Raw genomic sequence first — 23,345 nt, forward strand, 5'->3', positions numbered from 1 at the left:
GTTATAACTTCTATAAACCGCACTTCGAAATGTCAATTTTGAAGTCAACTGAACTACAATTGAACTGAAATTTTTAAAACAGTTTGATTGTCTACAAAAACTGCTGTCAGGCAAGCAAATTCTTAATGCATCATATCGTCAGGCGATTTTCCACAGAGATGGCGCTGTTCCCCTGGCAGGAAGTAATAAAAATCTCCATATAGAAATTTAGAAAGTGGGAATAATTCGCTTTCGATCGAGAGGTTGGTAACTTCGCGCATCAATCTTGGGTCATCTTTTTTTTTGTCAGTGTGCCGTAGGTGTGCTGATTGTGCCGGTCATAAAGCAAGCTTTGATTGTTTGTAAAATACCCATCCCGGCAACCCGGTATTTCTGACACCTTCGTATTGAGGATGACGCGAGAAGTGGTGGGTGTGCGAATGTTGGTGTTTTATGTTCATAGGATAATAAAAGTCCAATGTGTTAGGGTTATATAATGCCCTCATAGACAGACCAGAAACCTAGCCTATCGTGCTGTGATAAGCAACGGTCTATCAGCGGCCGGAAAGAAATGAAACCGGTGGAGAACATTGTTGGAGACCGACTATAGAGGATGATGAATATGACTTCTGTAGATTGTTTTGTGTGAGTTGCATCATTATTTGAATTGAGGGTACTAATGGGGTCTGATTAACTGCCTCTTTCTCTTGCACCCACTCTAGAACCTACATTTCGTATTTAGATATATATAAGTCAACTGCTGGTCTGAGTTCCTCTGGTATATTCAATTAGACGATTTTTCTGAATATACAGTCAAACAGCACGTAATGTTGTATACAACTTCAGTGACAGTTGTCCAGCAGAGCTCCCATTTTATTTAAAACAATCCAATGCCTACAAGATTGTGCCGAAGGATGTGCCCAAACTGTGCCGAATCTAATTTCACAATGTGCTGAGTGACTTACCCCTTGATTTGGGCACACCTGAGCTCATTCATTGGCACTGTTTTGCACACATGCTTAGCATTTTTATGATTTTTAAAGTAACTGGCAACACTGCACTATCTCGAAACCAGATGTACCGATTTATCGGTATTTGTACCGATTTTTGAACTCAATACCGATTTACATTTACAATTTGAAGAGCCTCAAAATATTATTAATCTTTAAAAATGGCTTATGCTTGATACTCATTCGACAATTGCTTCCATTTACTCTCTGTTTTTGGCTACCCAGGATGTGGCGTGGGTGGGTGTGAATGTGACCAAAAAAGGACAATCAGAATGTTTTTAAACTCTGAAGTTTATTTAATCTTCCATTGGAAGTATCTTCTAACTCTTCCCTGGTAGTATCTGCCACCTAAGCTACTTCTGGCTTCGCTCGAAAGGTTCATGCATATTCCCCCGCTATTTTTTCCAGCTTCCCCCGGAATATTTGACATCCCAGAAGTCTCTTTCATCCGGAATTTGTTTTCCAACTTCTCCTAGAAGTTTCTATCGACTGTCCCGAAAAACTTCTAGCTTCCGACTTTCTTATGAGGTTTGTTCCAAAGTACCTAATGAAGTTTCTTCAATCTTTTCCAGGAAGTTCCTTTAAACTTCTACCGAAAGCATCATCGAATTCTCCTGTCTTCCTCTGAAAGTTTCTCGAGGAGATTCTTCCGGAGGTTTTTTTTTACTTATTCCGAGCTTCTTCCAGCTTCCCTGCTCCTAGAGTTTTCTTACGAATTCCGAAACCTTTCTGGCTCCTCTGGATGTGTCATCCGTTTGTTTTTTTTTCCGAAAGTTTCATTAAATTTTCCCCGGAAGTTCCTCAATATTTTACTTTAAAGTTCCCCTGATGTTTTATCGACTTCTCGGAGAACTTACTTTCTTCAAACTTCCTCCAGAAGAGGTGCTTTTAAGCTTTCTTTGGAAGTTTTTTCGACTTCTTTCAGAAGCTAATTCAAGCATTCCCCGGACATTTCTACCGACTTTCTGGGAGCACAATCCAACTTTTGGAAACCGCATAGTCCCGTCATGGATTCACCAAATACCGAGTCAGATTTCCCGAAACACAGTTAGCGTACATTCTTATGTCTGTCCAAAGCAGAACATCATTCAAAACGAGACAGCTTCCGGCCACTAAGTATACCAAAACCAGGTATGGTATGTGTGTTAACTGCATTGATACAAATCTTCCAGCTTTTGAAATAGTCGGACAGAACAGCCAGGCCTGATTGGAGTTTTCTCGTCAGAGCACGGATCACTCGGACCTTATAGATATGCAGTGTCATCCTAAAACATTGACAAAATACCACCACCCGAGAGGGGAGGAACATCGGACGTGAAGATGTTGAAGAGGATAGGACCAAGGACGCTACCCTGGGGAACGTTGAACGTATCAGAAGGTGAATTGTTTAAGAAAATCTGGAATGATCTATCCGACCAGTAGTGTTTGATGATCTTAACAAGGAAGATCGGGAAGTTGTATCGATGCAGCTTATACACTAAACCATCATGTCAGACATTGTCGAACGCCTTCTCAACGGAATTGGAATGACTTTGGCTAACTTCCAGCATGCAGGGAAGTAGCCAAGCATCAAACACTTATTGAAGACCGCTGCAAGGATGTGCGAAGAAGTCAACACTCAAGTTTTTCAACTCGAGGTTGACCACTCCATCGACACCAGCGGCCTTCATGTTCTTGGTTTATTTAATCGCTGCTATCACCTCATCAGCCGATATACTACTTTCGTCAGGGACATGGCAGGGACAGGGACAGGCTCGTGTTGACTCACCATGGCTTGGCCAAGGTTCTGTGAATTCATAAAGGGTTGACCCAAGAGCATTGGCCTTTTAAACTGGGGTTATGAGTAAGGATGAATCCGAATTCTGATGAGGAGAGGAAAGGGGAGGGATGGGCTTCGGCATTAATATCTTTGGCATTTTCCAAAATGGCTTAGCACAATCTTGGAGAGAGCAAATCTTGTTAGCAAAATCGATATTTCTGAGATCGACCATCCTGGCTTGGATGATTTTGTTCAAACGGTTGCAATTGGTCTTGAGGCTAGGCGGCCCAGTACGCTGGTACTGTCTACGAATCGTGTTGCGGAATCTAATGAGGTCTTTAGTGGGCCTGTCAAGGTTCAGAGTATTACTCACCTGTCTGGATACTGGAACATGTTGCTCCCTGGCCCGGGAAATCACTTCATCGATGAAGCGTAGACATCGGTCGATGTCGTCGGTCGTTTCCAAGTGGACGTCATAGTCGATACTGGTGTCAACGCAGTGTTGGAATTGCGACTTATCTACCCGATGGTAGTTTCGTCGCGATGCTTGGAACTTGTTGACTGAGGAATCCACTTCAGCCACCACCGGATAGTGGTCCGAGCTGAGTTCCTGATACACGACAGGTTGCGAGATGTTGCCCATGTTGCTGATGTAGATATCGATGGGGGGTGTGAGCACCGGACCTACTCAACCGGGTGGGAGTTTCCGGACTCAAGATGTTGTACTGCGCTTCCTGCAGATCGTTGTTCAGAATGGTGTCATTTTGATTGCGCCCAGGCTTGATGTTTGGCGTTCAGGTCGCCAGCAATGATATATTTTTCCCACCGTCTAATCAGCTTGATGATATCTCGTCGAAGGTCAGCTGCCGACCCATGCCTGTTGGTGACTTGTTTGGGGCAGTAAGCCGCAATGATGGTGATGGGGCCAAGCGATGTGCCGACTTCAACTCTGATGGCTTTGATAATTTGGAGTTGGAAGTTCGGCAGCAGGTGGCAGTTTCGCCTCACAGCAACAGCTACTCCCCCTCCTCTTACACTGGTTCTGTCGAGTCTCAAGAGCCGAAGGTCCGATAGGTAGATGTCGACTTCCGGCTTTAAATGGGTTTTCGGTGATGATGGCAATATCGATTTCCTTGGCGTTAATGCAGTGCAAAACATGTCTGGTACCTCTATATATTTATTTAGATTAACATTCAAAGTCCCTCCTTTTTAGATATTCTGCACAAAAATACTTTCTAAGCCCCGTTCCTAAAAGGACTTCCTGCCGTTTTACGACTGGGGCGGGGCTCAGAAAGTATCTTTTGTGCAGAATATGTCAAAAAGGAGGGACTCCTCAATGCATATATAGAGGTACCAGACATGTTTTGCAGTACCAGGTACTCTATTTTGTAGTCTGTGAGAGGGAAATCACAAATCGTGTGTCATCAAAATACATGGCATGTCAAGAGATTGTGATCGTGAGAGAGAATTTTCTCTCTCAAACAATTTCATCTTTTAAGAATGAGAATTATTCGTATCCTAACCAGGTCAAGGTAAGTGGTACATAAATTCTGAAGCATGTTTTTCGTTGAAAACGAAATTTTGTAAATGAAAATGTCTTTGCCTCTGTTCCGGTAGGCAAGTAGAATGCAATGAACACATGTTCTTGAACGTAATTTTTGTTTTTGAACGAAAAAACTGGGTTTGATTCTCCGAAAATTAATGACGTCTTCTTTCACCTGAAGGGAATTTCAGAGATAATCTCTAGAAGGGTACTGATCCTAAGGAAATTCTTGACGATATTCTAAAGAAATCCCGTAAAATGTTCTGAGCGAATTACCAAAGTAGTTGAGACATAGATAAATTCTGATGATATCTGACGCAGCAAAAAATTAAAGATCTAGGGAAGTGTTGCTGTTTGTAGTAATGATCCCAGGGCTGGTAGCAGTCACTTTTTCAAGTCAGTCACTAAAAAGTCTCCTTTTTGAAGGCCAAGTAACTAGTCACTTTTTCTTGTAACAACTCACTATTTTCAACTTTTTTTAGCGTGAATTTATTTCAAGATTGATTATTCTTTGCTTTGTGACGTTTAATAGTCTTTCTCTATATACAGGATGTCTACTTATCTTTCTAAATAAAATTACCTGAGTTTTCCAAGTAAGCAATACCAAGATCTAAAAATATTCAGTGTCTTGAAGTTTTGTATTCCATGTACAAGTTCAAGCTGTTGAAAATTTTCAAAGTGCCAGAATTAAGTAAAAAAATAAATGATTTATTTCAAGTTCGTAATTAACTTTATGAAAGATTGGAGATCTTCAATGCAGCACCATCAACTTCATAACAATTGTAGGAACTTTGGAGAAGTTCTAAGGAATGAAAGGAAATGCAGAGAATTTCAGTGAAGCTTGTTTATGGAGCAGGAACTGCAGGAACATAAGGGAAGTTAACACGCTGAAAATATGGGGAACTTACTGAAGCTTTAAGAACCTCAAAGCGGTCATTTTAGCATCCGAGACTTTTCAGGAACTTTTATCAAGTTCCTAGAATTTCAGAGAACTTCACAAGTGTCAAGCGAACTTGAGAGATATAGAAAACTTGAGGGTTATTGTGCAAATTTTTAAGAAGTTCTAAGCACCTCAGAAAAGCTAGATCTAGAGATCTTTGGAGAATTTCAGATCTTAAGAGCAGTTCCCGTAACTTTAGTCCAGACTTTTGGAGCAGGTTAAAGATCTATAATCGTAAATTTAGATAAATTCAGGATAGTTCCATGATGTGCTGAAAAAGAATGGAGAACCCTTAAGATGTTCCGAGAATTTCAGGGAAGTACAGATACCTTCAGAAATATATCAGAAACTTCACAGAAGTCCAGAGAATTTCAGGGAAATTTAAAGGTGTTTACGGGAATTATATTTATTTCCGAGCAGAACCGAGATCTTCAATAGAATTAAGAGCTTTATGGAAGCGTCGAGAACATCAACACAGGTCAGAGAATCAAAGGGCAGTTCAAATAATGTCAAGGAAATTCAAGAAACCTTAACGAAGTTTCGAAATATTCAATGAATTCCTAAAAACTTCAGCTACGAGAGAATTCCTGGAATTTTTATGAACATCCCGAAGACGTGAGAATATTTTAAGGGTGTTATATCATGGAGACGACTATTGAAGAAGTTTTAGATTAGTGTCGGTAAATTAAAGGAAATTTTATAAACTTCAGAAAAGTCTTTTAAACTTCAGTGAAAATCATAGAACTATATTAATTATTTCGTTCTAACTTCATGTAAATTGAGGGAGCACAAAAGTTCCAGAAATTTAGAAAAACTTCGGAAACTTCACAGAAGGACAGTGGTCTTCAGAAACTAAAAAAATATTATTTTTTTTTTCTTATTGAAGATTAATCCGCTTTGAATCTTTTAAGTTTAAAGTGTGAATGAAAATAACGAGAAAAAATAAATGGTTGTATTTCAAAATTCATTATTTTTTTAAAACATCCTTAGTAAGAATTTTTTTTAAATTCTTTGAGACTTCCAGGTAATTTAAGGAAACAAAAAAAATCCTGAGGATTCCCGGTTTTCCAGATGTTTGAAGTTAGTAGACACCGTGACTAATACCGTGGGTTATAAACTTTCTATTGAATCTTTCGGTTTAAAAGTTCATATCGTACATAAGTGTTTTTTGAGATAATAATTGAATAAGTCTTCTCTTAGGTCACTTTTTAGTAATTATTTTTACAACTATAAGTCACTATTTGGTCACTTATTTATTCAACATGGACACTAAAATCACTATTTCTTACAGCAGTGATCGCTACCAGCCCTGCTATTACCATGATGGCTAATGAGAGTTATCTTTTGGCAGCTCTAGTAAACAAACCAAATTATTCGCGTGACTTGTGTAGCGTCCAGTCAATGGTCTCTTATCACTACGGCATTAATTACCCACCGTATGATTCATCATCAGCAAAGCGCTAGCCGAATAAAAGCTAACTGAGGTACGATTATCGCCCGTTTCCGACACGGTCGATCAGACGTAGTCAAAATTGAGTCGAGTCGACTCATTTTCGTCAAAAGTGAGTTGAATTTTTTGATGAAAAGCCGTGATAACCAGGCGAAACTTGTCGAATATGAGAAACATCCATGAAATTTTGTCTTAGTCTAGGCTCAGTCTAGACTGAGTGAATCGATTACAGAGTTATACCTCAAAAACCCCTCACCCATCAAATGAGCTAGGCAAAGGAGTCCGCATTTGGTTAGTATTATTGCATTCAATGACCCTCGCTCAATTTCAACTTCTGTTCAATTTTCACACTGCCGTACTCTAACGGAACTTTCAATTCTATCCTCTTCAGAACTTTCTCTAGCATATAAAATATTGCACTTATGCTTCATGTTGATATTAGTATAGCATTTCCTCCCAACTCTGTAATCGTAAACTTCACGTACGAAGCAACCAAACACTTTGATCGAATGTGAGAAGTTTTCCCCCGGAAAATTCAACTCACTTTTGACGAAACTGAGTCGACTCGACTCAGTTTTGAGTCGATCTGATCGACCGTGTAAAACAGCAAAGCAAAGAGTTACAATTTGACAAATGAACAACATCGACATGAATCCGATCGACGTTGTTAATTTGTCAACTTGTTACTCCCAACATAGTTTACCCATTTTTGGGTAGGTTCAGTTTTGACAAATCTGGGTGGATTCTACCCAAATTTGGGTAGTTTTGAAATAGCGTGTACTTCCATGTTTACTCGATTTGGGTGTTTGAGCGACGATAAGCTTGAGCGAAACAGAAGAGGTAGGTTCCTACTCAGTTCTAATCGCTCGGGGGGTGTGTGTGATGTGTACACGCTGCGATCGCAAAAAGTAATGACAGTTACTGAATTCGATTACAATGTAAATTGAACGTCGTGGGTTATCTCTGACTTGAGTTCTGGTTGGCAAACACCGCGATGAGCCAGCCTCACCTGAGCCTGATTTAGGGTTCCTTATCAGTGGAGTGTGCTCCACTCCTGACATGACTGTTGCCAGGTCGGCAAATTTTATGCACTGTTGTATGACATCGAAACCGATAGTCCCATCACTTCCGGTAAGCGGTTGACTTTATGGGATTCAAATTTGGTCACCGCTAAGCAAGCAACAAGCGACTTCGAACTTCCTTCCATTTTCACCGGTTTGTATTTAGACTCAAACTTGCTACGTAATCGAAGACGACGACGGCGACGGCGACGACCACGCTAGATGCGAGAATCGCATAAAAATGAGCCATACACACTGTGCCATAATTACCGAGCAAGCAACGGCCAACAAGTGTTTGTATGTGGCCCCAAAGTGGTGTGCCTCGGTCGAACCCCCCTGCTTTTAATAAATGCTGGTGCGAAGCAATGAGAATTTTTGCTTTCGTTGCTCGTTCGAGGCCATTGAACTGGCGCGGAGGTTCGTCACACCCGACGACCCGCTGCCACCGCGTCGTTGCCCTCCCAATAGAGAGCGACTCCGACTGTGACTCCCCACTGCGGCGTGACATGATGGGGGTCATGCCGCTGGCCACCAGAGGGAGTCCCCAGCACTCATGTCTTGAATAATGATTTCGGAGAAGAAGGAATCCGGAACGTGCATGGTGAAATCGAACGGGGACCAACCAGACACAAACTTCATTATACTAACACGGTCTTAATCATATCAATTACGAGACGAGTGTGTGGGTGCGTGTGCAAGGGGCACCACTCTAATGCAATTCGACACCCTCAACTCACGCTCCATAGCAAAATACCAGATGTGATTTACGATCGGTGTGATTTCCGTGGTTAATCATCGCTCATTGTTCGGTTAAATATACAGAAATTACCAAACACGATAATGATCATCGCACGTCTACTTAGTGGGGTTTGATGACAACTCCGGTTAGTCATTCCACTCCGAATATAGCCATAACTAAGTTTTCCGAAAAAAAAAGGTAAATCACCCGGTTAATCGGGTAATGTTGGTGCTAATTTGTTCGGGCATAATTTAACGCCCAATTAGACGCGGCGTTTGCAAATGAAACACACAAAACTGGAACTTCTCTGGGGTTGGGATAATTAGCGCTGGGATTGTATGTAAATACGGTTGCGAATTGATAAGGTTAATTGACTGGAAGTTGTGGATATAGTAATTGATTCTGTTTTACTCCGTCAGTTCGGTCGGTTCTGTATTTGAAACTGGTTTTCCAACGAGTAATAAACATCTAAAATTTCTTCTCTCCCATTTCAGATCCTCGGACACAGAACTGGCCTCTGATGTCATCTCCCTTCCCCACATTAGCGCTATGTTTAGGATATGTTTACTTAGTCAAAGTGAGTACCTACCCTACAATAATTGCAGCATTTCCTCACCTCAACCGATGACCTTGACCTTGACTGTGCCTCTGGATACGGTGCATTAGCAAATTATGGTCCACTTCATCGTCGTCCGTTCATTCATCCATTCATTCATTCATTCATTCGTTACAGTGGTCGGCGGCCTTTGCCTAATTTTCACATCGAATGAGTGCTTTCGTGCACTGCGCTCACTACTTCACTTTCTTCTTATATGGCGTCCCTATTGTTATTGCAGCTGTCAAATTATGTTCACACGGTTCACCTCGTGTTTCTTTTTTGCCTTCTTCTTTTTTCGTTGCCGCCCAGATACATTGTCAGAGATAATTGACCGCCGCAGCTTCGTCGAAGGTCCGTAACTGACCTCGGGCTAGGAGGAGATAGAGAGATAGAGTGGGCTCGACTCGGTTCGTATGGCGTAACCAACGGCGACGGTAGTCAGCTGTTCCGCCGCAAGCACAAGCTACCGTGAATCAATCCTAACCTCAAACCGCTCAGCACTCTGTGTATCGCTCTCTCTCTCTCTCTCTCTCTTTCGCAGTTGTTGATTATTTATTTTGTTTGTTTAATTACGACATTGCACGGCCAATGAGAGTAACTCGGCGACTGAGTCGAATTCGAGCGTTGTCAAGTCAATCTGGTCTAGTTAAAATCCGGAGTGATTTGAGATTTGAGCGTATTTGCTTTTGAAAACAAACACGTCAATTACTGATTTCTCTTGAATAAAAGCTCAATCTCACAAACAAACTATACCAAATGATAGAGGAATCATTCCTCTACCTCATAGTGTTATTACGTTACGAGATTGAGCTTTTATCCGCGAGAAATCGATGATTGACGTGTTTTTGTTTACAAATGCAATTACGCCCAAATCTCAAATAACTCCTGAAATATAACATCATAGGATGGCCAGCGAACCGGGAAATAAGCGGGAATTATAAAAGTCATGAAGATTTCAGCTTATGTGTTACTTTTCCAATGGTAATCTATTCGAAATCAATAAACAGTTGAAATCTCTTCTCGCACCTTGGAATTATCTTCGAAATTCCATTAGAATTTCCTCCACAGAAATCCTTTCAGGGGAAACATGTCAGAAGGGTCTAACTCGAAACGTAAACAATGACTTGGATCGTCGTTTTCTTATGAATGACAACACACCCACTCAAATTAACTAAATCATCTGACAGAGCAATGTTTGGTTCTATGAGCTGGTGTAGTCAGATTTCGTGGGTTTGTGGTCATTCAAGAGAAATCGACGTTCAAAGTCATTGTTTACGTTTCGAGTTATACACTTCTGACATGTTTCCCCTGCTTTAATCCTTTACTGAGAGTACAAAGTTTGCTTTGAAAATATTTTATTGAAAGCTCTTCTCAGGAATCCTAGCATGTGAAGGTCAGAATTGAAAACTTTCCTGGACCTATTTATAAATTTCTTTGAATTCTCTTCAAAATTGTGCTGTTCACAACCTTTATGAAATTATTCGATGAATTACTTAGGTATTTTCAGAACTTTCTTCCCAGACATTCTTTGGAATTCAACTCACAAGTCCTTAGGCCGTTCTCTGGTCAGATGTTTACCAAAATTCTGTGATAATTCTTCACAGCATTTATCTCGAATTAACACTTCAATTCCATTTCAATTCTTTTTAAACATTCCATAGGTACTCTTATCAGAATTCTATAGAAATTCTTTCCTAATTGTTGGATCCTTGAACATACTTCCAAGCTGCAGAGTCTTGAAAATGTCACAGACTAAAACAATGATTTTTTTTTATTATTATTTGGGTTCTTGGAAATTTTTATACCTACATATACTTCGGCAGTTTTGACGTAGGACTACGTCTGTGATTTCTATATGGGGGTACACTTTGTGAAAACCGAGAATGAAACATGTAACAAAATTATGAAAGATTTTGAACGTTAATAACTCAGCTGCCCCTGGACCAATTTCAATGATTTTATCATCAATCGATCAGAAATATTTTTACGGATCTACGCAAATTTAAGACATTATCATCTTTTAAAATGTCACTATTGAAAATTGCACGAATGTGCAACTGTTGTTATGATAATTAAAATTATCACCGATTGCTTGCGAAAAGCGATTTCCCTAGCACAGATTTCAAAGTTGAATTCCATCCGGTCTCACCAAACGGTGTTTATTCAATCACCGCGTGGTGAGTGGTGGTGTTCTCCAGTACACAACGAAAGGCAGCCGCCTGCAAGCAGCGAGCTGCAGCCCACATGGGCATCCATAGAAGGAGGAAGAAACCGCACTGATATTGATCGGAATCAGTAGCTCTTCGTGAGTCGCTGTGGGCCATCTATGTCAAGCGTCTTTGGATTCCCTATATATTTTCTACTCTGAGATATGGCATGGCTGACAGGCTTATCCGAAAACTCAAAACTTGTGTCGTTTGTTCAAAAATGTGTCATTTATTGAAAGCTTCGAGTGGTGTATTCTCAATTTGGCTTTACTTAATCAAAACCTAGTTTTTGAACGATTTTTTTTTTGACGGCAGAAAGCAGTCATAGCCTGAAACATAATTTCTTCATGGCAGCAGCTGCATCCGTAGATCCGTTCCTTGAGAAATTCCTGACAGACGCTCTCGCAAGTAGCCATTCGCGCTGTAGATCATGATTTAGTGTTGTAGACTGCTTTAAAACCTTGATAAAACTTGAAACGTTACTTTTGATGGTACCCTTTCTAGGTCAACACATTTTTTGTATTAGTAAACGTATTGTGTGGCAAGGCAAGGAAAATTGTACTTATAATAACACAAAATTTCTTGGTTGGACTGGCCTCTCTTCACTCATAAGTTCTATGTCATCCTAGCAACAACTAAATTTTTAAAGTTTGAAGCAATTAATTGCAGAATAAATCAAAAATTGGCTGTTTCTGTCGCTTTTTAGTAAGATCTGATTCAGATAGAATCTGCAGAAGGTATCCCAAGCAACATTGCAAGTTTTATCGAGATTTTAAAACATTCTTCAAGCCTAAATCATGGTCTAAACTGCATATAATCGCATATCAGTCCCAAATGGATTTTCGTTAATTTTAAGATAAAACGTTATCCTCTATCAATTGACATCGATTTTCATATTACGTGATAAAACTACGGGCTTTGATCATGAAAAATGAGAAAACAACATGAAGTCTGTTTGTCCCACTAGGCAAAGTAGTTGCATATCAGCCCCATCCTGAAATTCTATCGTCAAGATTTTCAGTTCTGCTTTTTGGATCGCCTTATTTTGCGGTGATATAACCAAACAAGCAAGCCTCATTGTTTAACTGATTTAAACTAAAAAAAAATAATTTACTATTATTTTTCAAATGGGAATTGCACTTCGTAACATCCGCTACCATTTTCTCAATGCCTACGTTTTCCATATAGGACTGATATGGGATTAAAGGCAGTACATAACCATCATAAAACCAAAAATTATAGTAGGGAAAGGATCATGCTAAATAATCTAAAAAACAGTAATGGTAAAGTAAAGTTCTGGCAGTTCCGCTAGAGTACGGCAGTGTGAAAATTGAACAGAAGTTGAGGAAATACCTCAAAATCCCATCACCCATCAAGTGAGCTGGGCAAAAGTGTCCGCATTGGATAAGTATTGTTGCATTAAATGGCCCTTCGTTCAATTTTCACACTGCCGTACTCTAACGGAACTATCAACTCTTTTCTTTTCAGAACTTTTTTCTATCTAATAAATCATCGTACAATGCAGATATTAGTATAGCATTTCCCCCCAACTCTTAGCGACTTAATTTTTCTTAGTGCGGCATAGAGAATCATAAAAATGTCATAGTTTCCGACACTTTGGAGTCTCATAATTTATTCGAAATCTTGAGGTGGTTTTACTAGTCCGATAATGGGGTCCGACTCGTGTTAGAAAGTTTTCTGACACCGGGATGATCATTATTTTGAAAGCATGAAATTTTAGCAACTGTTCGAAGTTTCAAAATTTTAAATCCTATTAACCAAATCCTGTATTTTGAATTTCTCTGTCGCAAATTATCAATTTCTAAATTCCCTACGTAGACAAGATATAGGATGTCTATGGAATTTTCACCAGAATTTAATTAGAATCATTCCCAGATATTTAGGATTCTCCTGATTTATGATTCTCTCTGGCATTCTCTTGAATTTTGTTTTCCCATAACAGTTTTCTGAATTCCATTTTAGGAATCCCTTCTATGAAACTCTTAGAATTCACACTTTTCTAGTTCCAAAGAATTTCCTTGGGGTTCATTTGAGAATTGTCTTGTAAATCTAAACTGCGATATTTAGGAATTTTCATGATTTTTTTCAGTAAATTCCCTTCTAAATTCAGCTTAGCATTCTCGAATTATCATATCGGAATTCCCTTTAAATTATGTCAAGGCTTTGTTTTAAAATTGACAAGGATTCTCCTTGCAATTTCCATGCATATATCTTTTGATTTCCTTTGAAAACTACGTATTTTGATCTCACTACAGACTGCATTCCAAAAGATTAAACGTTATCCGGAATAGTAATCAGTGTCCCAAGCAACAATGTTGGTTTTATTACGCTCTTGTTGGACATATGAAGCCCATATATCAATATCTATTGGTAATAAATGGCCAACTGTATTTCAAGCATGCCACGGTTTGCTTCCGGTGGAACTATAGGCATGCACATAGGGGAAATGTCTCTAATGTTGGCCTATGGATCTAAGATTGGGCGCATCGCTAAAAATCTGCTATTAATCAATTTTATCTAGATGAACGCGTTATTGGGACGTTACTTATGGATATTTTTGGTTGCTATTGAAAATTTAGTCGATTGCTGAATTTATGTATGGGCCCAAATTAGGGACACTTAGGCCGACATTACCTGCATTTCCCCTATATGTATTTTCTCAGACAGTCAAGCTGCCCTAAGAGTATTGAATTCAGTTGCTTGTTCTTTCTAAATACGTTTGGAGATGCATTCAATTGCTAAATTCTTCATTCTGGACCACTGTGCAATGTAGTGCAGAGATCAGTTCTACGGTAGTTCAAGAAGAACTCTTCGAGTGTCTTGACTTGAATTCCATGGTCATTTCAGAAACAATTACCTCCAGGATAATTTCCAGGAGAGTTCTGAGTATGGCTGTGGGGAGGATTCAAGGTCCAATTTGAATGAGTATTCCTAATAAGTTTCCAACGGTTTCTGATGTGAGATGCAAGTGAAATTAAGAGAATAATTCAAAAAGTATTGAAATCTCAGAATAGTTTCAAAATAATTCTGGGGAAAATTCCAAAGAAATTCTAAGGATAATTCCTAGTGATTTTTTAAGGGTTAGTTCTGAGATAATTCCAAAAAAAATACCACTGAAATCGAGTTTTGCAGTTACAATCCCGAAAGAATTCCAAGAAGAGACTCAAGGGAATTTGAAGGATAATTTCTAGAGCATTTCAGGAATCATTCCTAGAGAATTCTGAGAGTGATTCCAACTGATATTTTAAAATATTTTGGAGCAGAGCTTCTAGATAACCTAGGTGAATTCAGAGAAATACTAAATAGCAGTCCTTGAAATTCACCCAACAATTGCTAGAAGTACCAATCCTTCCGACGCCAGGGAGGCAGCTCCCACACCTGGACCCTACCTATCGATCCATTAACTCATGGACCGGGGACCAACGGCGTGATCAGAGATGTTATGCCTCAGAAAATCCCGCTGGCTCCGACTGGGATTGATCCCAGGCTCTTTGGAGTGAGAAAGAAGTTTCTCGCTCAGAATTCCCTTTAAATTCCACAAAATTTCATTCTGATTCCCTTATGGATTCTATTCAGGATACCTCTTCTCACGTTTTTCTTACAAATGGTCTCAGCACTTCCTTGAATTTGTCATCAACGTTCCTTAAAAGTCATGTTAAGAATTTTCTATTTGCTTTCTCCACACAATCTGTATGCAATTGTCATATGAGTTATGATGGAACCCTAGTCAGATTTATCTTGAAATTCTTTTTTGGATTCACAGGGAATTCACCTCACACTTCCCTATCCACTCTTTTCCTAATTTCCTTAAAATTCTGAAATTCTAAGGCAATTCAGAATTCTAAAGTAATACTAAATTCAAAGGTAACACATAATTTCAAGGGGCTAGAAATTATCAAATGCCTGTTAAAAATCGCACGAGCATACCAATTTTCAGGATCCAGAAAATGTGTATCGATTCAAAAACATTGCTAATTTCGTATTTCTCCAAAATTTTGAAAATCTCTCCATATTGAACATTTGACATTTTGACGTAGGATTACGTCTTTCACTGACATATTCGGGATGCAATTTGAAAAAAAAAACAATCGACCACGTCACCCCTTAAAACTCTGTCAACAGCGGATGGATTTTAATTCTAAACAAGGCAATTGATTAGAAACTTTTCTACGAATCTGCACCGATGAACACTTTATTTTCAATAGGTCAGGTCGATTGCCTGCAAAAAGCGCTTTCCCTAACACAGATTTCAAAATCGAATTCTATCCGGTCTCTCCGAAAGATGCTTATTCAATCACCGTGTGTGGTGGTGTCCGGTCGGTCGTCATCAGCAGTGGTTTTGGCGCGTGGCGTTGAACATTGTTCTCCAATGCACAACGAAAGGCGTCATGAGCGTCCATTCACCGAAGAAGGAGGAAGAAGCCGCACCGCTATTGATCGGAATCAGTAGCTCTTCGTGAGTCTATGCCAAGCGTTCGTCCCCGTTCCAAACGACTTACAGCTCGCCAGCCTCATCTGTGTTGAACACCCGAATAGCTCAGCATTACTCAACCATCACGACAAATCGGTCCTTTTCAGGACAACCCTAAATTCGTTAAAGATTATTTTCTGGATATTTGTCAAGGCTATCAATCGGATGTCCGTTCCCATAAGTTTAAATCTAACATACCATGTATTTTTAAGGCAACATTGGGGGTGCAATTCCAAAAACCAAAGTCGGTCGCGACATGAGAGTGGTCGGATTTTGACCCAGAGATGATGGATTTTAATTCTTAATACGCCAATCGATAGGAAATTTTTCTACGAATCTGTTAAAATTGAAACATTGTCAATTTTCAAAAGGTCACTATTTGAAAATTGCACGAATGTGGAACTGTTGCTATGATCACGCTTGATGGGGCCTCGCTCGCGAGTTTGAAATGAGCCGAGCGTAGCATTTTTCTGAGGATTAGAATGCCTACTGCCAAATCATTCCACTGAGCTTCAGAGCTTGTGAGCGAAGGGGGATAAAATGAGAGTGAGGCTTGCTGCCATTTATGTTCATGTTTTCTATCGCACGCTCTGGCGCTCACTCTGGGTGAACTCTGAGCTTCTTGCATCGAACAAAAAAGCCATCCGGAGGCTCGAAAAGTGCACCTCACGTCAAATCCTCCTCTCGCTGAAGTTCATTCTCCCTCTCTCTCGAGGAGTTTTTGTTTACTTCACTCACTCGAGGTGAGGGCTGGCTAAACTCGCAGGACAAGAGTGTTTTAAAACTCCCAGTGAGTATGAGGAGTTTCAGCAAGCCTGGCTATGATAGTTAAAATTATCACCGATTGCCTGCGAAAAGCACTTTTCCCTAACACAGATTTCAAAATCGAACTCCATGCGGTCCCCGCATGCAGCTTCGAGCTTCTGAAATGACCATGGTAGATGAACTATCAAACCAGCCTGCTGCTCTTTCCATTCCAATCGATAGAATGGTCCAAAACTGTTTGAAAACGTTTTTACGATGCTCCAAATTTCCATTTCCATTTGAACTGCGTGTTAACCAGCTGTTCTATTATCGGCAAAACGGCAATCAGGCACATTTTGTAGTGCGTATGTTTCGTTTCGGGAAAAATCCAGTAAACGCATTAACTCAGTCGTGAAATCTGATCAAATTTTAAGCTGAAAGACTAACGAATCGTTGGAATACATTCAGCGAAGTGTTTTGGTGGGAAAATACAGCGAAATTAACGTTTGAAATCCTAGCAGTTCTGGCTCTTTTACTATTTGATGAAACCCCAGACAAACAGACGTAACTCTTTGAATAAAATTATATTCAAAGCATAGTACCGCCAAACATAGGCCTGCAGTAACGACATATCGCGGGCTTTTCGTGGAAAACAAGTTTGCTCGCTGATTCGCAAACAATGTTGCATGCAAGAAAAACCGAATATATAGAAACGTCAAAGTGATCCGACAAAACAGTAAATCAATAGCAGTGGTATTCTTATTAAAATTTTCCGGGAAAATCTGAAACATTTATAAAAAAATGGAAATTGTCATGATCTATTTTTGTATCTGGCCAGACGACTAAAAATCTGGAAAATCTCGATAAATCAGCAATACTGGCACCACTGAATTCGAGGCTTGTGCTCCCGGAACAGAAATTAGAGGCATCGCGATTGATAGTTTTTCTGTTTTGAATAGTGAGACGGTTTCTTTTTATTTAGCTTGGCGGCTGCCGCTTTTGCTTACTGAGTAGAAGATCGTGGGTTTACTCCCAAGCTCCTCGCCCAAGTAACAATTCTGCAATCATTTGGCATCCACTCTGATTTATGATGGTTTTATAATGGCAATGAATAATCCATTTAGTTTAAATACAGCATTTCACAGTGTAAAACGTTCCTGCTTAGTAGTTCACCTTTTCGCTGTTTTAAAAACCTTTTACAGTCTGGCGAGAAGTCAAAAACTGTCTTGTTTTAAAATTAAATTTGAAGTAGTTCTCAATCCCACCATAAAACTGTTCTATAAATCAATCATAAACTTCATTAGCAATTTTTTATTAATGTCTTGATAATATACTCTATAAACCTGTTCTATCATTATAAAAGCAATCATAAAACCATTAGATTTTAAATGAGAGCAAAAGGAATATATTTTTGCCTTTAATGCTTTTAAAAGTGTATCATAAAATCTTCTCTGTTTACAAATTGAATTTTAAGAATGGATCCTTACAGTGAATAAAAACCAAATTTATGACAATGATATCTCGAAGGATAAACGAAGTTGGAGGAAAAATTCAAGCGATGCTAACGACCGAAGAGAAATCGATTTCAGTAAAATTTAGTTCTTTAGAAGAAGCAGCACGTCCGGCGGAGCGGGTACCATCAACGACTGAGCATCTGGTGGAGAAGAGTGAAGTGAGCGTGGTCCTCAAGTTCATAAAACATTGTCAAAACAGTCTGAAAACAGACCAGCTTTCTCCAGACCTTGCGAATAGATGAAAATCGGAATAACTTGTGTCAGTACCGACAGCAAACCACTGAGCGGACACTAGTTGGTTTCCGATCCATAGCTGCGATTTTATTCGGCGAAAGGGTCATCACTTGAAAAAAAAAATCATTCAACCGTAAATTCCTACATCGTTTGCACTTCCAGAACCATCCGGAAGAAGGGGATCTTTTCGGGAATGATCGTGGTTACAGCTGTGTGAAATGCGAAACGTTGTGAACACTTTCTGAGTAACTGCTTCCAAGCCATCGGGAGACAATCGCCTGGAAGAACGCTTAATCGCACAGCGCAACTATCGAAAGATAAACAAACTTTGACGTTTAACATAGCCGCCATAAATGCTGCCATAAATCTTGAACGGGTTAGGATCAAGCAAAATGGCTTTAGATAAATACAATTCAGTCTTCAAGTTTTCTTCATAAAAGCCATTTCAAAACCTTATGAATTTAAAGCAAAATAACTTTTTCACAAATGGCCCATGAAAATCACTTTTTATGCCTCCGCCATATTACAATTATTTTGTTTGTTTTTTTACAATCTTCGATTTTCAATCAATAATTCCTTGGATATAACTTTATTTTAGTTAATTCAGCAATGAGAAAATATTTAGAATGCAAAAATCATGAGAAACAAAAATCTCGGCTAAGCTTAGTGATCGATCAGAATAATATTTTTTTTCTTAATGTAAAATAATTAGTAAAATCCGAGAGGGACGACTCTATCTACGATGCAGGAAATATTGTGTTTTGCTGTGGCTAACTGCGCGTACGCTGAGTAGATAGAAAGATGATTTATCACGAATTTGAAGATTTCCTGCAAAAGATGATGCGCGATGCAAGTAGATGCGAGAAATGAAAGTAGATTTATCGAAGATTTATTCGCTAGTGTGAGATTTTTTGAGCATCTAGAATTGAGATTTAGATGTGTCGCCCCCTTCGGTAAAATCGATGTTTTCCGTGGGCGGACTCAAGTTTTTCGATGTTTTCACGTACATTTTACATCAAATTTGATTTGGCACATAAAACTAGGCCACTTCATGAGAACTTTTTTAAATATTGGAAATTCAGCAGGATTTCATCAGTTTTTATTTTAATTATTTTGATAAGATCGGATGGTATTTATGAATCATTTTTTATCTTGATTGTTGTTTTTCTAGTGAACTTAGGGTAAATGGCTTGGATAATGGTTTTAATTGTTGCCAAATAGCTTTTATTGCAGCTTAAATACGGTTTTAAAATGGATCTCAAAACGTGTATCGTACAACCATTTTGCAGTAAATCAATCTTGAAGAACTTCGATAACATACCCTTAAGAACCATCTCCAGGGTGGGCCAACTAGACAGATTCTAGCATCAATGGCAAAGCAGCCTTGACCAGGGTTTTATGAATGTTGTTTTATAGTAGCTTTGCAGTATTTCATAAAACTTAAATGTTACTTGGGTGAGAACAAAACAATTACTATGGTCGGCATCGCCTGCTTAAGCGAATCCTGACCCATCTCCTACAAAACTACCCAACTCCGTAGTATCATCTATGGGGGCGTCGGTGAGTCGCTGGCCTCCCATTAAGTAGATGCTACATCAACAATATCCTTCCCGTAACGGAGAAGATGGGCGTGGCCGGCAATGGTAATTGTCATGCTTTTCCTGTTCTGAACTTTGATTGGAGAACTATTCACTCCCAAATAGTTTTCCTTGAGCAATCCAAATAAGAACGTTAAAGTTGATACATGACAGTTGCCAGTATGCAATCTACGAATTACTCCGGTACACACGCAACGCAACGTAACGCAACGCAATACTGGCACCACTGAATTCGACTCAAAAGTGTTAAAAGTGAGGTATTCAGTGAGTAAGTTAAATTTTCCTCGATTTTCCAGGAAAATATATATTTGCATAATCGAGAGATATTTCACTCCAGTCTATTAGTCAGGGCTGGTAGCAGGACACTTTTTAGTGACTTGGTCACTATTTTGAAGCCAGTCCCTAAAAAGTCACTAAAGTCACTATTTCCCTAAAAATAGCCACTAAAGTCACTTTTTCACTACTAAAATAAAGTGAAATTTTAAAATATCAACAAAATGTTTAAATTGAGTACTTGGCCCTAAGAAAGTCTACAGTAGTTTTAACAAAATATACATATCTGTTAAAACATTGAAAATTTTAACCAGGGTGACCAGTGAACCGCAAAACTTTAGAACACTATTGCGAAATGCCTTGAACTTCGATTAAAAATCGGGGAAAATATACTTCCATTCCCAGAAAATAAATTGTAAAGCTTGGAAACTTTCCAAAGGTATTTGTCTGTGATAGATTTTCAAAAGTCTTTCAAGGATGAGTAAGAACTTTAAAAAATCCAAAGTAAATTTTAAGAGAATTTTAAATGATTCTAGGGATGACACCAAGATACATCAGAGAAGAATACCAAAGTGTAGACTAAGAAAGTCTCATGTAAAATTAGGTGCTCTGAGGACCGATTTCTTCTTCTCCGCTTAAAGCTTAAGTCGGGTTACCTATATAGATAAACTTGGCTTAACACATACGAGCGTCGCTTTTGATTTTTGTTTAAATTATTAGAGACGCAAAATTCAGCTCCGAAACAATTTTGGGAATGATTCTAATATAATTGAGAGATGATTGGATGAGGATTCTAGGTCCAATTCTAATGAGAATTCAAAATTAGTTCTGACATGTTGCTTCATCAGAACCCCCGAAAATTCCATGAAAATCCCGTGAACTCCAAAGATGGTCACTGCGGATAGTTCTAGAAGAATTCTGGGGTGATTTCTGACGATACTTCCAAGAGAATTTTAAAGATAAATAAATTCCGGGAAGAATTCCAATGGAATCGAATTTTGAGGGTTCAATCTCAAAGAAATTCTGAGAAGAGTTTCAAAATTTGAGATAGATTTTTGTTTTGTGAATTCCTAAGAAAAACTATGGGGATTCTAAGGAGAATACGAATTGAATTTCCAATTGAGTGCAAGGGAGAAGTCCAAGATTATTCTAAGCATAAATTTATGAAATTTCTGAGATTAATTTCATGGAAATTCTAAGGATAGATTTATGGAAGGAACCTTCAGGGAGTTCCTAGATGAATCAATAAAAAATCGAAAATAATCTACTTTAAATAATCATGTGTTATTACTTCATGCGTGAATTTAACGATTTACTTAGTCGGAGATGCTAAACGTGGACATTTTATACAGATTCAATTACATAGTTGATAGTTCCGTTATAGTTCGGCAGTATGAAAATTGTATACACAAAGTAGAAAGCGAGCAAAGGACAATTTTGAGGAAGGTACGAATCGGGTAGATGGTGTTTACGTCAGATGGCGACTTGAGCGTGAAACCATCGATAGAGCTGTTTCCGGACATCAGAGGTACATGAGCAAATCGGCGATCATTCCTTTTGCCAGTGGTGGCAAGGAGGAAACACCCCTCATCATCCCTCATTAACGGATTAGCTTGGTAAAGGAGATGCTCTACCCTATTCGTACCTTCCTCAAAATTGTCCTTCGTTCGCTTTCTACTTTCTATATACAAATTTCACACTGCCACACTATAACGGAACTATAAACTCTTTACTTTCATCTCCTCATCTATCATATAAAATGTCCAATTTAATCCTGAGATATGATGTTAAGCATTTCCAACTACGAACATAATCTATTTCTAAGAATTTTGTTGATTGTTCTGCAAAAAATTTCAAAAATGCAATATTTTGTTTGTAATTGCTTATTATTATTAGCCTCTAAGTTTAAGAGAAGGGGAATTATTCTAAAAATGTTCTTGAGAACATTCTGAAGAAATTCTGTGAAAAGTTCATAGCTAATTATCAAAGTTATTTACCTAGATATATCAAATATTTAAAGATTTCGAACGCATAATCAAATTCAAGATCATAAAAAATGGGAATTATTATTTATCATGAACAACGTAAGCAAAATTAAATTATTCAAATCTCTTCAAATGCTCTTCACTGTAAATTCGATTAAATTAGAGGAATTTATAAAATTTGATTTTAAGTTTCATGATTTAAAAAGTTTATTTCAATATCAAACCGTATTTGACTTTCTTAGTTACCATATAAATGGTTACGTATTTAGTATTTACAAGTCACTATTTGGTCACTATTTCCGTAATTTTATTCACTAAATTCACTACTATTATATTGCATTAGCAATACCAGCCCTGATTAGTATACTTCTAGACAAAGCAAAATTTTCGTCGATGTTCCAGCAGTTTGTCCTGCACGGGCGATGAGATCGATTAAAAATTGAGTGTTTTTCACTCAAAACCGCATTAACGTAGGTTACTCACTAGGGTGTAAGCTGACCCAACCCTTTACTCCCAAAGCTCTTCCAATTGTATTGAGGTTCTCAACAACTGTGCCAAATTTAAACGTATTTGGGTACGATTTGGATTTTCGGGACAGCTGTATGGGAAAATGTATTGGAAACGATTCGAAACTGTTCAATTATTTGTCAAAAAATTCAAAAGTCGTTCAATTTTTACCAAACCTAGGAATTAGATTGAAAAAAAAAACTATACAGAACAACATGGTGTGAAAGTGAAATTCGACGAAGTCATTCTGTATAGTTATCTCAATCTAAGTCCCTAGGTTGGTGAAAATTGAGCACTTCATGAAACTTGTCTACCAAATGAATAGCTTTGTTCCGGTTCTCATACATTTTCCCATACAAAAGCATTTACTCCGGCAAATCCAGATCGTAACCGAATTCACTCAAATTATGCACAGTTGCTGGGGATCCCAATACAAATCGAAAGAGTTTGTGATCTGCCATATAAAGTTGCCCTACCCTAGTACTCATGGATTGAGTGCCTAGAACTCATGGATTGAGTAAAATTTTCATCGCTTTTCCTCAAAAATTCACTTCCTCAAGTCTAGGAATATACTAATAGCATAGAGGTAACTCTAAGACCAGAAGGTCCCGAAGAAACGTGCTTAACTTTTTGGCTCAGCTCTGGTACTCTCTTCGGTCCCAAGCTAATCGATTAACCCCTCAAAACATAGGAAAATCCACGAACCCCTCAT

The 23,345-nt window shown here is 38.6% G+C and overlaps 1 protein-coding gene across 2 annotated transcripts in view; it reads left to right on the plus strand.

Annotated features, from left to right (window-relative positions):
* The window catches only part of LOC135698619 (very long chain fatty acid elongase AAEL008004), a 123,921-nt gene that overhangs the window by 41,125 nt on the left and 59,451 nt on the right, over window positions 1–23,345 (plus strand). For both annotated transcript variants that reach the window (XM_065218679.1, XM_065218678.1), the window contains exon 3: window positions 8,976–9,058. In XM_065218679.1, coding sequence (XP_065074751.1) covers window positions 8,976–9,058 — 83 coding nt within the window. The remainder of the gene's footprint in view (window positions 1–8,975; window positions 9,059–23,345) is intronic.

Source organism: Ochlerotatus camptorhynchus, unplaced genomic scaffold (genome assembly GCF_037179485.1).
Source record: "Ochlerotatus camptorhynchus isolate MF236.1 unplaced genomic scaffold, CSIRO-AGI_Acam_v1.1 ptg000091l, whole genome shotgun sequence".
Classification (NCBI taxonomy): Eukaryota; Metazoa; Arthropoda; class Insecta; order Diptera; family Culicidae; genus Ochlerotatus; species Ochlerotatus camptorhynchus.